The sequence below is a fragment of the Anguilla anguilla genome, chromosome 5 (assembly GCF_013347855.1).
Source record: "Anguilla anguilla isolate fAngAng1 chromosome 5, fAngAng1.pri, whole genome shotgun sequence".
Classification (NCBI taxonomy): domain Eukaryota; kingdom Metazoa; phylum Chordata; class Actinopteri; order Anguilliformes; family Anguillidae; genus Anguilla; species Anguilla anguilla.
Window position 1 is genome coordinate 36630393 of NC_049205.1, and position 15000 is coordinate 36645392.

Below are 15000 nucleotides of genomic sequence, written 5' to 3' on the forward strand. Positions count from 1 at the left end.
ACAGGGCTCAGGCCTTTCTATCTCAGCTCCGTTCACCTTAAGTTCGAGGCTTGAGGTGAAGAGAGGGGGCAGAGTGGAGAACTGTAGGGAGTGTCTGTCCAGTCCTGGTCCGGTGGAGCTCCATTCCCCCTGAATACATCAGCGGCAGACTCCAGTAATCACAGAGCGAATATAACTCTCTCAGCCTCTCCCATTGGCTTTGAGGCTGTCAGCTGATCTGAACCGAGCAGGAAAGACCGTCAGGTCCCCGTCGCCCGGGACTGGACGGCCTGTTTCTCACGTGATTGGTTGTAATCGTGCGGGAGAGAATCTGGGGGCCCAATGAGAATGAAGGGTCTGGGGCAAATGTGTGTAATCAAGTTTGGAGGCAGTTGGGTGCTGTAATGAAACATGCTCCTGTTGTTTGCAGTGGGGTTCGTCCATCTACCTCTGCTACAAGAAGTCTGTGGCCAAAACCAACACAATAGCATACAAGGCTGGTGAGTGATTTGAGTGCTTTTTTCTTAGTTCTACATGACTTCCCTATGACATGTAACAATATGTATTATTAATTCATACCTTTTTTTTGTATTTTTATATAACAAGAATACTGTAAAGGGTGTGGTCTATTGTAAGCATAATTGAAATGGACTTTGCGTCTGTGCGCCTATGAGGTCATCGGGGCTGAATGCGGTTGGTGCCGGTGCCTGCAAGGGGGGGGGGGGGTTGTGTCTGCAGGCTGCCTTGTGAGCGAGCGCTGGGCCATAACAACCCTCGTCTCCGGGCGTCGCCGCGCATCTGAAAGCATTTAGCGTCCCCGCGTGGACCGGGCCCCGACGGCCTGTTCCCCGGCACTCTAATCCTGGCTGTCAGCGCGGCTTGCCAGATCCGATATTCCTTCCACGCTAATGGAAGCCCGCTTTGGCCTACGCGCGGTGTGCTAGCCTCCGTGTGCGTGCTAGCCTCCGCGCGTAGCCGCCTCAGCTGTGCCGGGGAAGGGCCGGACGAACGGCCGGCCGACTCGGGCGGTGACGCCGGCTCCCCGGTTCGCCGCGATTAGCCGCTCCTTGCACAGTGCCAGACGCAGCTCCCGTCCTAATCCTGAGAACGTCCTCTGTGTGCCGCGCTAGCCGGCTCTTACAGCTCAGGCCTGTTTCTCAGCCTGAAAGCCCAGCCACTCTGGGAATTATAACCACGGTCGCATACCACAACCAGATGGTTTAATGCACACCGTCACCATAGCTGCAAACTGTAAACCACAGACCTTCAGCTACATACAATGGCCATGGCTACAGATGTTAAAGGGAACTCTGCCTGTTAAGGCTTGTAGTGCTTAATATGCTGTAAATGCCCTCAAATATGGAAAGATGTTGTAAATTGTAAACCGCACACAAGATTTCAGTTATTAAAGAAAACCCTGCCTTTAATAGCGATTTTGACCTATGGAAGTCGGCAGTATTTTAGACTCGCAATGCACTCTGGGTAGATGATGTAATGGAGGTTGCAGTGGAGGTTAACTCAGTTGTTTTGTTTGGCAGTCGTGGTTATTAACAGTATAACAATATTATTAATAGTACATAAAATATGATACATGGGACATCTGTGAATATGATGGATTCAGTAAACATTTTAGTGTATCCGCTCATATTATCATTTGGGATTATGCATTTAAAGGAGGTTTTATCACCGGTTTAAGATCATGACGTGGATCAATAATAACGTTACGCCAATTAAATTAATGGGGACGATGACACTTTTCAGTTACACCAAAAATTATAGTTTGATCGATATGGGCAAGTGACTTTAAACGGCTGCTGCTAGAAAGTGGAGCTCTGTACAACGGATAACTTTTCCGTCTCTGTTGTCATAGGAGAGCAGTTGCCGCACAGACACCGTGTCTTATGCCCTGCTCTCGTCTCCTCTGATCTTCATCGTTTAGATTTATTTTATTATTTGAGAGGGCTTGTCCTAGGTGCTTTCCTCCTGAGTAATGTCCCGCTCTGGCTCGAATCGAAAAGGCTGAACAGAAGACATTTTCAATGCCGCTCAATGGACAAGAGCAATGGACCAAGACCCATGCAACAATTTGACGCCGTTACCCATTGGTGCATGGCGAAGGTAATAACAATGGTGACATACGTGTTGAAGGATTAAAATTTTTTTAAAAATAACTAAAATATTTAATGTGGTTTTCATAACATATTTATTAAATTGAAGGCATTTACACCATAGTAAGGCTGACAAGTCTTCACAGGTGGGGTTCCCTTTAACTAGGACAAACCGTAGTCATGACTACATAACATAACCACAGCAACTGACTTTAACCAGACGGTTTGAAGCTTCAGCCTGCTGTGGGAGGAAACTTTGAGCTGTGGTAAGAGCTTTGCGCTGTGGCAGGTGTGAGGCGGTCAGACACGGTTTCTCCCTCTGTGTGTTTGGTGCAGGGCTGATGTGCAGATACCCGGAGCAGGACTACGAGTCCTTCCCCCTGCCCGAGTCTGTGCCTCTCTTCTGCCTCCCCATGGGGGCCACCATCGAGTGCTGGCCCCCCCACACCAAATACTCCCTCCCTGTCTTCTCCACCTTCGTCCTGACGGGTGCTTCTGGGGAAAAGGTGGGACAGCACACACACACGCACACACACATATGCCGTACACACGCACATCTAATCGCATACGTGCAGGCACACACACTCAGCCACACAAGCACGCACAACCACACAGACTTGGAGAGATGCAGACACACTAACAGATACAGACAGTAACAGACTCACGAAGATACAGACACAGTAACAGATTCACAGAAAAACAGACACAATAACAGACTCACAGAGGTATAGACAAAGTAACAGACTCACAGACATACAGGCACAGTTACAGACGTGCCTGCAGCTGTTTAGTTTTGCCCTCTACTTTTAAGTTGTAGTTTTCCTTGAGGCAAAAAGTAGGGCAGTGGGCTGAGAAAATGGCTTTATTTCTGGAATATTCTATGGGTCCCTTAAAATAAAACAAATAACTAAAAATCATAATCATCATAATCAGCCTCTGGATTCTGACCTGATTGGGGCTTCTTTTTAAGTGAAAGTATATGACCAGAGCAAGAAATAAATCCTCAAACATTGTTTCAGTCTCTTTTGCCCCCATAGCCCCTCCCCCAAGACTTGCTCAAGCTGTCTCTATAGGGAGAGGTTAGGAAACTACCAAAATTAGGCTTGGTTTCTCTCTGAATTCACATGAACAGAAATGTGGGTTATATTTTACTGAATATTTTATGAGAACCTGCTGTTTATAACAAAAAAAAAAGCGGAAAGGGGCTGAAATATGGAAGAAACCAAACTTATCTTTAAACTCATAACTAATAACTGACAAAATGATTGTATTTTGTAATGACAGCACTCAATAGTTCAAATTATCACTGATGATTTCCTTAAGATGCTATTTACTTCTTTCAGTCATTGTGTTCGTGTTACCTTGTTTTGACACGTTTTTAAAACTGATTTGAGTTGCATTAAATTTATTGCATTAAATATAAGAGATCAATTTTTTTTTACTTTAAACCATTTGCGTGTTTATCGATAACTAAAATGATTTAATGCAAAGTGCAGGTTATGTGATTGGTTATGCTTGGCTTTGACTGGGTGAAATGGGATTTGCCCATTAAGTAAGGAGGCAGCATTGTCAGCTTGTTTAATAATGGATAGTGTTCGTACTCAGCTTTTATTAAAGATTTTTTTTGACCTTGAGCACTACTTCGGCTGCTCTGGGTCTTTCGACCTCCGCCCCTAACACAACTCGCTCTTCTCCCAGGAGATACGGCACTCACGCAGGACACTGCATTTAACACAAGATAAGCAGATAGAACTTATTCTGTTCACACAAGGCAAGCTAATCACAGAAGAGCCTATTCACGCAAGACATTCTGCTCAAACAGGATATACTGTATCATAGAATGTCTGTTCACACAGGACTTGACACTCAGACTAGACATGTCATACCCCGTAAACAAGAGATGATATATGACCCTTACCCTTGATCCAATGGTCATACAACATTTTGATGGTGTGTGTGTGTATATGTGCGTGTGTGTATGTGTGCGTATGTGCGTGTGTGCGTGTGTGTGTGTGTGTGTATGTGCGTGTGTGTGTGTGTGTGTGTGTGGGTGGTTGTGTGTGTGTGTGTGGCCCTGTGTGTGTGTGTGTATGTGCGTATGTGTGTGTGTGTGTGTGTATGTGTGTGTGCATGCGTGTGTGTGCAGGTGTATGGAGCCGCCATCCAGTTCTATGAGCCCCACCCCCAGGAGCATCTCACGGAGAAACAGCGCCTCCTCCTGGGCCTGGTCGACGGGGAGCGCGGAACCGGCGGCCCCAGAACCGTCCACGCCCTCAAGTGCATCTGCCTCCTCTCTCACTGGCCCTTCTTCGACGCCTTCCGGAAGTTTCTCACCTTCCTCTACCGATACTCCATCTCCGGCCCCCATGCGCTGCCCATTGAGAAGTGAGTACCCAGCTGGGCGTCGATCGCAGGCCCAGACGTTTCTGAGGTCTGACATAGGCTGCAGAACCGCACTCTTTCAGAGGGCTAAAGAATAGAATGGAAAACTTTATTGTCCATTAAATATAAAATAAAATGGAAATTTTCCTTCAGCTCAATGCTCATCGCAAGTGACACAGACAGAGGTATACACGGATTAAAAAACATAACAGCAAACATTGGACAACCATAAGGTCACTATAATGTCCTTCAAGCAACAACACTGTAAGTCCTTCAAATAACATCTCCTGGTCACTGTTAGCTACATCCACATGCCCAAGTCTCTGGTTGGTCCATTATTGAGGATAGTGATTGCAGAGGGGACAAATGATTTTTCTGTAGACGTTTTTCCTTGCCCTTGGGACCCTTAGTCTCCTACCAGAGGGTAGTTTTTGGAATGACGAGTGAGGTAGATGGGAGCAGTCACCCACGATATGGACGGAGTGTAGCACAGTGGGTAAGGAACGGGACTTGTAACCGAAAGGTCGCAGGTTCGATTCCCAGGTAGGACACTGCCGTCGTACCCTTGAGCAAGGTACTTAATCGAAATTGCTTCAGTATATATCCAGCTGTATAAATGGATACAATGTAAAATGCTATGTAAAAGTTGTGTAAGTCGCTCTGGATAAGAGCGTCTGCTAAATGCCTGTAATGTAATGTAGGACTTTCCTTTTCATGGAAAGACCATATAGGTGTTGCAGTGGTGCTTGCTTAATGGCAGTTATTTTACTGGCTTGGTTTGTTATTTGTGCTAGTTAAACGGGGCCTGTGTTCTTCTCTGCAGGCACGTGACCCACTTCATGCACAGGGTGCCCTTCCCCTCCTCCCAGAGGCCTCGCATCCTGGTGCAGGTGAGCCGTTGCGCAGTTAAAACAATTACATTTCCCTGTTCTTTGCCTTTGCAATAGAAAAAGACATTCTTTAATGTTGTCGTTTGATGTTTATTTTGAAGAAGGTCTCGGTATAGGCACCGGTGTTGTTTTAAAAGTTCCATTTTTGCATCTAGAGCAGCAAAATCTAAGTGATACCCATGCCTAGACCCCGCCCCCATCTATGAGCCCAAGTTCCTTACCTTTTCGACCTCCATGGCCTTGTCTTTCAGACCCCGCCCCCACCTGTCAATCCTTTCTCTCTGCCATTAGGGTGTCTTCCATCTCGTTCAGTACAGGCCTGGCAGATGCTTTTTTTCACGCAGTTTTGCTCTGCTCCTCCTGCCCTTCCTCCCGCCCGGCCCTCGTTTTTCACAGAACCACGCGCGACCACAGCTCTCCTTTTCTCCGTCCCCTCGCTCCCCCTCCCGTCTCTCATCCCTTTCTCCCATCCCGCTCTTTCCCTCGTCATTCTTCTCTCTCCCCGTCTCTTCCTCTCCCTCTGCTACCTCTCCCTCTTATCTCTTTCCTTCTCTTACCCTCATCCCCTCTCTCTCTCTCTCTCTCTCTCTGGTTCTCCCAGCTTTCTCCTCATGACAGCCTGATGCTGAGCCAGCCGGTGTCCTCTCCCCTGCCCCTCAGGTAGGTCACGCACCGTGCACTGGGGTGAATGTGCATGCAATTCCACATCAACACAAATCAGATCCACAGCACAGTCACAGGGAAATATTTGCTTTATAACTATAACATGAAGGAACTGTGTTTAGGATATTGTGAGCATTACAAATCCATAGGAGATGTTGGGTTTTGAGAACACGCGTGAGTCTGCAATTGGGAATAAGTGGTGTATAAGTAACCCGGAGTTCTGTGCTTTGTGTGTCTTTGTGTGTGTGCCTGTGTGTTTGTGCGTGTGCCTGTGTGCTTTGTGTGTGCTTTGCGTGTGCCTGTGTGTTTGTGTGCGTGCCTGTGTGTTTGTGCGTGTGCCTGTGTGCTATGCGTGTGCCTGTGTGTTTGTGTGTGTGCCTGCTTGTTTGTGCGTGTGCCTGTGTGCTATGCGTGTGCCTGTGTGTTTGTGCGTGTGCCTGTGTGTACGTGCGTCAGCGGCGGGCGGTTCTCCGCTCTCCTGCAGAACCTGGGCCCGGAGAACGCCGTCACGCTGCTGGTGTTCGCCGTCACCGAGCACAAGATCCTGGTGCACTCGCTGCGCCCCGCGGCCCTGACCAGCGTCACCGAGGCCCTGGTGTCGGTGAGCTCACCCCGCCCTACTACCCCCCCCCTCCCCCCCCGCCGCGGCTCCAGGCTAAGCTTTACCGCTCTGGAGAAAGTCCATTGACTGGCCAGCAATCAGACGCTCCCGCAGGAACGATGTCACACGCTGATGTAATATTCGGAGCACGTACTGCTGGGAACTGCAGTTTTTTGAGGCCTACTGGATAGTCTCTGGACTGGAGAAAGTGTAGTCTGTGCTTTGAAATGATTAAGTGGATGCATTCTCTAAATTGACATGGCGAGCAAGAATTCCACTGCATGAGATGGTTGTAGGAAAACCTTTGGGTTCAGATAAATGAGAGTTGCTATCCACGAATAATAAATGAATTACTGTTGAATAAATTACTCTTACATGCCCCTCATGGATCATACCCTTGATGTGAATGCATATTTTTAGACAAGGTAGCATGGAATGAGGCGTCACTGGGCATTACTTCATGGTACTCTATCTCTTCAGAGACATGTGTTCTTCCGTTGTAATTTAATTGTCAAATGAAATCAACCAATGAATTAATCTCCATGTGACATTTGGTTGCTGTGTAAAATAAATGTTTTAATAAATCAAGTTTGGTAAAATGCTGCTCAAAAAATTACATTTATCTATGTTAAGGCCAAAAAATTCTAATTTAGTTATTTCTTTCTCTTAGGAGGGATTTCTCTATGAAATTAGTATTGATTTCTCTGTGACATTATGAGGGATTTCTCTGTGAGATTAGTATTGATTCCTCTGTGACATTAGTTATTGATTTCTCTGTGAGATTAGGAGGGATTTCTCTGTGAGAGTAGGAGGGATTTCTCTGTGAAATATGGGAGTCATATTCTTTTCCTGCCTTCCAGATGATCTTCCCTTTCCACTGGCAGTGCCCCTACATCCCGCTGTGCCCGTTGGCACTCGCAGACGTGCTCAGTGCCCCCTGTCCGTTCATTGTGGGCGTTGACTCCCGCTACTTTGACCTCTACGACCCCCCGCCAGACGTTAGCTGTGTGGACCTGGACACGAACACCATCTCCCAGTGAGTGGTGCCCGTGACCTCCATTGAGTTTCATTCCAGTGGAGCTGTTCCTTCTGTCTTCCCCAACTGCCACCCGCCACTCACAAACCGCTGCCCCCGCTCCCCCACTCCCATGCTCCCAATCTCACCTTTTAGGCTCCGCCCCCTCATATTTCATGTGCTGTGTCTCCATCAGATCCCCTTTTGTTAACTTTCAGACCCCACTAGGTTAGCTACTTACCCCAGTAAGTAGCTAACATTACATTCGCTCTGTCGATTCAGTGACAGCATGTACCGTTAGCAAGCTAGCTCACGTTAAACTTGAATAATTTCTCCAAAAGCGATACGATATAAATTATGAATATAAAGTATAATTCAAACAATTAAAACAGTAAAATAGTTCAATTTCTTTGCCTTGGCAAAAAAATATGTTTTAATGTCATTGTTTGATCTTTATTGTATAGAAGGTATCACTTCAGACACCCATTAGGAACCAGTATTGTTTTAAAAGTACTGTTTTAGCATTTGGATCAGCAAAATCCAAATGCTACCCATTCCTAGACCCCTCCCCCACCTATGAGCCCAAGTTCCTGACCTTTTCGACCTCCACGGCCTTGTCTTTCTGACCCCACCCCCACCTGTCAATCCTTTCTCTCTGCCATTAGGGTGTCTTCCGTCTCGTTCGGTACAGGCCTGGCAGATGTTTTTTCCCCACACAGTGTTTGTGTGTTAGCTCTAATCAGTGACCTTGAATCAGTCCTTCCTGATGGCTATAGGCTTAGGATTAAATTGAGCGAGCTGATCTTGGATCAGTTGTTTTGGGCAATGGCCTCCCGCCGCTGTCCTCAGCCCTGTGCCGTTTGTTCCCAGCAATGAAGATAAGAAGGCCCTGACCTGGAGGATCCTCCCGAAGAAGGCCTGCAAAACCCTGATGGGCGTCCTGAGCGACCTCCACCAGCAGCTCACCGACGGTTGGTGTCTGAGAGGTTTCCTCAAACATGAGAGCGAATGAAGGTTCGATGTCCAGAACAGGTCATCCAGCCCGTCTAGGCTCAAAGTTTTACATTACAATACATTTATTTAGCAGACGCTTTTATCCAAAGCGACGTACAAAAGTGCATATCGAGGTCATTGGAACAACTATGACACACAGGCTCAGTAAGGTACAGTACTCATTATGTACAGTTATTCATAGCCAAGAGCACAGTCCAGTTCACATGGTGAGCATTATTCTGACCTAACCTATGCTAAGTCAAACTAGGGGACAGTACAAGCTACAACATTAGGACGATAATACAAAGTACATTAAGTGTTTTTTTTTTACCTACAGTGTAGAAGTTTTTGTTGTGTTGTCAGGTCTTAGATACCCCGAGGTTCTCTACTTTCACTGCATGTCCAGGCAGACATTTCTGTGATGACGGCTCTCTTTGTGAAAAAGCCGCACTTCCCGGTGTCATCGCGAAGTTTAAAATAGAAATAGAAAATCGCTTTAGTCTCCTGTAATGACATGCCTCCCGCTTTCTAGCCTGCAATTTCTGCGGGGTTTTAAAAATAAAAACGCGCGGCCCGGTTTCGTTGTAGCGATGTGACGTCCTGTAAAATCCGGTCTCGCTCGCAGACGTTTCCCGTAAGGGTGTCTCTCTCTCTGATTTTTTGGGGCGCGTTCGTGTTTTTCCCGCCACGCAGGCCAGCAGAGGCCCCGGGAGGACGGCCTGCTGGAGCCGTCGCTGAGCGAGCAGGACTTCGGCGGGAAGAGCCTGCAGACGCTGGAGCTGGAGATCCAGGAGGCCTTCCTGCGCTTCATGGCCGCCGTGCTGAGGGGCTACCGCTCCTTCCTGCGGCCCATCACCCAGGCGCCCTCCGAGAAGGCCACCGACGCCAGCTCCCTGTTCGACCTGCAAGGTGCGAGCTCGCTCACCCGCTGCCTTTTGGCACACCCCTCGATTTGGAGAGGGGGGGGGGACGGGGGGCGGGAAAAGTGGGACTGCCGGTTGGGCTGGAGAGCTTTCGAGCCAGATCAGAGCTGAAGGGGTTTATGGCAGGCCCCGGGAAGGGGGGGGAGAGCCAGGTTTTGGGATTTTTCCTGGTTGTAGACATCAAATTTTGCCTGGACATGAGCGAAAATGTGTGGGGCAGCGGCGTAGTATAATGGGTAAGGAGCTGGTCTTGCAACCTAAAGGACACAGGTTCAATTCCCAAGTAGGACACTGCTGTTGTGCCCTTGAGCAAGGTACTTAACCTGCACTGCTTCATTACATATCCATCTGTATAAATGGATGGAATGTAAATGCTATGTAAAAAGGTTGTGTAAGTCGCTCTGGATATGATGCCTGTAATGTAATGTAATGTAAAAATGCATAGGAGGGATGCAGTAGTCACAGAGGTTGCTGATAACCAGGGTTCCTTGGGTTGACGCTGCCGCTTCCTCTCGACGACGTGGCAGGCGCTCACAAGCCAACAACTCCCTTCATCAGCGAGAGACGCGCCTCTCCTCCGGCCAGGAGAACAAGGAGTGAAAACGGGTTCTAGAAAAACAAGGGCTGATAACGCTGCTTTATCCCAGTGCCAGGGAAATGAGGAGAGTTAATGGTAATAAAATGCAGAGTTAATGGATATCGCGCAGAACATTGTGTGATAATGATGAATAATGCATTCTCCCCGTGTCCGGCTCTCTTGCCCGTGAGCAGCTGTGTTTGAATCCCACCAGATGGCCGTTTTTTAATACAGGAGCTTTTTTTTCATGAAATGTTCCTGATTTCTTTTGGAAAGTAAATATGATTAGGAGAGACATAAACGGGTTGGGGGGGGGGGGGGGGGTGGGACCGGTTAGCGCTCCAGAGAGCCGGTCTGGCTATGTGGATCGCTGCTCCTAAAATCGATGTGACATCTTAAAGCGTTGTGGTGATGTCATCCTAGCCCTTCAAGAAACAATGCAGAATTAATGATCACACAGCAGTTACATAGCTGTGGAATTGTGAGAGAACGGCAGATGTAGGTCAGTTGTATGTGTGTGTGTGTCTGTACGTGTGTGTGTGTGTGTGTGTGTGTATGCATGTGTGCGTGTGTGTGTGCGTGCGTGCATGTATGTGTGTGTGTGCGTGCATGCGTGCGTGCGTGTATGTGTGTGTGCACGTGTGCATGTGTGTGTGTGCGTGCGTGTGGGGTCATGTGTGCATGTGTGTGTGTGTGTGTGTGCGTGCGTGCGTGCGAGTGTGTAGTGATTGTAGATTAATATAAAGCAATTAGAGGGACCGGAGCCCTGTTGAGCAGCCGGTTGGGGTGCCGGATTCTGCGTTTACCGTAAACACGCTTTCCTCCCGCTCGCGTCGGAACGCAGATGTTGACTTTTTCCGCTCCGTCTGACGGAGTGTTTTGCGATAAACAGTCCGCTCGCCGACTCTGGGATCTGACCAAATCTGTGCACACGAGCCCTGCTGTGCGCTCCAGCCCCACAACTGATCCGGGGTCAGCTTTTCTTAGTCCAGTGTCAATACGGTACGGTTTACGGTTTACGGTGTTCGGGGAGGGCTGCTGGCTACGCCGGTACGCGAGGATGACTGACTCACCGTTTTCTCTGCGCAAACATTTGCACTGCACTTTATGCATCTGGCTGCGGGGCCTCTTCTAGGGCAGCAGCTCCCAAAGCTCAAATTGTCACAGGAAAAAAAACGTTAACTCACATTATCTGTGTGTACAGCTGGGTATTTACTGAAGCCACTCACGCGGCCATTAGAGCACCTTGCTGAAGGGTTCAGCAGCCCGGCGGGGGAATCGCACCTGCCCTGGCTTCAGCGCTAATGTTTTAAACGCTAAGCTGCGCTCCCGACCTCTAAGCTAATATTAGCCCAGAGTGATACAATGAGGGCCAAGTCTCTTTCTCTATCTCCAGATACCTTTTCTCTTGAACTCCTCAGCAAGGCGGATTGTGTCCATATCTATGGTTAAATGTGGTCTGATATATGTGGGAGGTATATTAGCATTACTGAGGAAGACGTGCGTCCTTCCTCAGTCAGTCTCCTTATGCCATTTTGCACGCCTGTCGGATCTGAACAGGGTTTCTGAGGAGCCGGGACCGTTCGCAGCAGAAGTTCTACTCCCTCGTGACCAAGACCCAGATGTTCATCCGCTTCATCGAGGAGTGCTCCTTCGTCAGCGACAAGGACGCCAGCCTGGCCTTCTTCGACGACTGCGTGGAGAAGGTAAGCCCGGTGGGGTGGGGCCTGCATGCGAATGCCTTCAGCCTTACAGCCCCTCTCCCCCCCCCCCGCCACCCCCCATCAGCCAATCACATCTCTCTGTGGGGCTGGTCCAGAGCCAGTGGTTTGGTACCGCTTCCTCCTGAGGGGATTTTAGGGTGGAAGGAAGTGTTTGATAAAGAATGCCGTGAGCTCGCATACACGCCAACCATAACACAAGTGAGGAAGAGCGTGCCGGCGCTGCTGTATCTGGTTTTCTCCTTTTGAGCCTTTAAATATATTAGCCTTTTATTGTCTCCTCTGTGGCGCGACCTCTGCCTCCTGCTTGGTCTCTGTTCTGCTGTCCTGTCTCATCTGTTTCTCTAATCAGGTGTGCTTCTGTCTCGCTCTTTTCCCTCCCTCCCTCCCTCCCTCCCTCCCTCCCTCCCTCTCTCTCTCTCTCTCTCTCTCTCTCTCTCTCTCTCTCTCTCTCTCTCTCTCTCTCTCTCTCTCTCTCTCTCTCTCTCTCTCTCTCTCTCTCTCTCTCTCTCTCTCTCTCTCTCTCTTGCTCTCAATCTGGCTTCCCTCATGGGAAGCTGTTTGGCACTGAGAGCGGTGCGGACAAAGGAGGAAAGGTAAGTCGGTTAATGCGGGGGCGGGGTTTGGGGGGCGGGGGGGGTGTTTGTGTGGGTGTGCAGGTGGGCGAGCCATGTCTCCCGGGTCACTGGGGACAATTACACCACCGAGCAGCTGGCGGAACGCCCGTGCTCTCTGTGCAACCTTTCGCTCAGAACTCTCTAGAATGCTGCACTCTGCCCTTCACCCCCACAGTGACCCCACAGATTTTCTAAACGACGGTCTCCAGCAACAGTCCTTCGATAGATCTGAAACCAGTTCAGACCCAAGAAACCAGGTGTGGCGAGTTAACTGCACAATCGACTGCTTTAATTAACTCAATGTTACGTAACGAAAACCAGCAAACCCTGCATCTCCCAGTGTTGAACCACTGATTGCCAGCTTCATATTCTTAGAGACCATGCAAAGCCAAAATAATTTGGGATAGTTATATTATAAATAAAGAACCAAATAAAATACATTCTACAGTATGTTGTTAAGCACTTACCAGCACTTATTCTGTTCAGATTTTGAATCGAGGGTTTTCCGTTGGTCATTGAAGACCGTGACATCAGCAATTTGATTTACATAAAATGTTTTCTTCACCATCAACTATTAAAATGATGGAAAAGCGGCTCATCTACAAATATGTTAATGAGCATGCTTGTCACTTTACCAGTACTGACTGTACCATAGAGGCTATACTGGCATCATAGCTTGTTATATAAGCAGCTGCTTGGGCATATTCAAATTTAAGAATAATGTAAAAGTAAAATATTGCCTAGCAGTTCAGGGAAGAACACATCATTGCTCTAACTAACTAGCTAAGGTTGCTGGCGGATGCTGTGCTATGTAAATACAGGGTGAACAGTGAAATATTCTCACCAAGGTTTCCAAAGTGTTCACTTGTGTGACTTTGTTATCGGGTGAAGTTAAATGAGCAATCTAGCAAGTTATTAATCTTGCAAAATTTGTCATTTTACGTTCAAAGTTCTTTTTCTAAGAGTTTTCTGGTGTTCTGGTGTTGTAATGAACAGTCATGAATATATGTGGCTGATGACAGAACATCCATTCGGTAGCACAGCAGCTCAAGGCAGCACACATAACTTCCTATTACCATTTAGAACGTTCTAAAATGGGGGATCTCTTACCGTGCAGAACACCGGGGATCTCTGGGTGTCTGCACTGTCTGCCCGCTTTTATGGTTTCTTCTGAATTAGTGGCCAATCTAGGGCTTGAAAACAAGGTGGGCGGACTCTTTCATCCATCAGTTACTCCAGCCTAGTACTTAAAGTGCTGGAACACATCAAAAACCAGCAGACACTGCGGTCCACTTGGACTCGAGTCTGAGTTCCCTGTGCTGGGATAACGAAGCACAGAGGATGGTGGTATGCAGTAGGGAACCATCTGGTTGGTATATAGAACATCTGTGGTGGCACGCCAGAGGCAGCAGACCGACTGTTCACAGTCTGCATGGAACATTCTAGAATAAGCAAATGTCTGTCAGGTTCACCTCTGCCAGTGTCTATGAGCATGATCCTATTGTCATGCAAACCAACGTGTCAGGTTAGTTTTTGCACATTCTGGCATTAAATCTAGTGGAGAATTGGGTTAGTCTCAGCCGGTGGAGAGAGCACACGCTCCTGGATTGTGTTATCTAATCAGCTCATGTGCTCAAAGGTGTGCTCCTCTCCACTGTTCGAGGCCAGGACCCGGGAGAGAGCGAGTTTGAGTTGGGGTATCTTTATGAAATGCCAAAGTGAAACTAACCCACCTGAACAAGCTGAAAATATGTCTGGGAGTTTGGGTTGTTTTAGTTTTTTTTTGTGTGTTATTTTCGTTTGTATTTTTGCCTGCGGCGCATGAGGGGGAAGGGTGAAGATTTTTGTTTATTTGTGTTGTATGTCTGTGTAGGTGTGCTCTCTCTCTCTCTCTCTCTCTCTCTTTCTCCCCATGTGGCAAATTACTGTGAAAACCCAGAACTGCCGCATCTCCCTCCCATGGAGTGTCACACTGCGTGTGACACACATTTTTTGTGTGGCCAACAAATGAAAAAGCAATGATTTTGTTAATAGGGAACTTAAAATACTGACGTTTTAACGTAAAATAAGTCCACAAACTGACTTTATCCCTTCATTTGTTTGCTTATTTACAGTATATTACCTAGGGAGGTGGATGGGTTTGCAAGCATCCCTAGTCATTTTTTACCTGATTGATCTGATCTTATAATCTGATCTTAAAAAAAAAAAAAACCTATTATTGTGCTCGTTATTTTTTCAGTTACAGATCTTATTTATGTCAGCATTTGTTTTTTGTGGCGCAGTTAATACGTTACCTTTGCATCCAGCTTTGTGTGCGATACTTTTCCATTTTGCCTGGCATCAGTGCTTGCTTTTATTTGAGCCTACTACGCGATCGGATGTTTCCGAAACACTCGCAGCCCAAGTCCTGCCCGGAATTCTGATCTATCTGGCAGAGGCCGATTGTTGTTATAGGACGATTTAGTGGCACAGAACAGCGCAGGATGGAAAAAGCTATTGTTCAAATAACATTACAAAATGGAAATTCTCTT

General features: G+C 47.6%; 1 protein-coding gene across 10 annotated transcripts in view; it reads left to right on the plus strand.

Moving 5' to 3' along the window:
* LOC118227435 (C-myc promoter-binding protein-like) overlaps window positions 1-15000 on the plus strand; it is a 73114-nt gene that overhangs the window by 28960 nt on the left and 29154 nt on the right. For 7 of the 10 annotated variants that reach the window (XR_004765280.1, XM_035417890.1, XM_035417892.1 and 4 more), the window contains exons 4-14: window positions 410-479; window positions 2424-2593; window positions 4234-4472; window positions 5293-5359; window positions 5961-6019; window positions 6479-6623; window positions 7484-7659; window positions 8509-8609; window positions 9325-9540; window positions 11692-11837; window positions 12410-12448. Coding sequence is in view for 9 of the 10 variants with exons in the window: in XM_035417890.1 (XP_035273781.1) it covers window positions 410-479; window positions 2424-2593; window positions 4234-4472; window positions 5293-5359; window positions 5961-6019; window positions 6479-6623; window positions 7484-7659; window positions 8509-8609; window positions 9325-9540; window positions 11692-11837; window positions 12410-12448 (1428 nt within the window). In the remaining variant the exon portion in view is untranslated. The remainder of the gene's footprint in view (window positions 1-409; window positions 480-2423; window positions 2594-4233; window positions 4473-5292; window positions 5360-5960; window positions 6020-6478; window positions 6624-7483; window positions 7660-8508; window positions 8610-9324; window positions 9541-11691; window positions 11838-12409; window positions 12449-15000) is intronic. The other 3 variants (XM_035417894.1, XM_035417896.1, XM_035417898.1) reach the window with 1 other exon arrangement.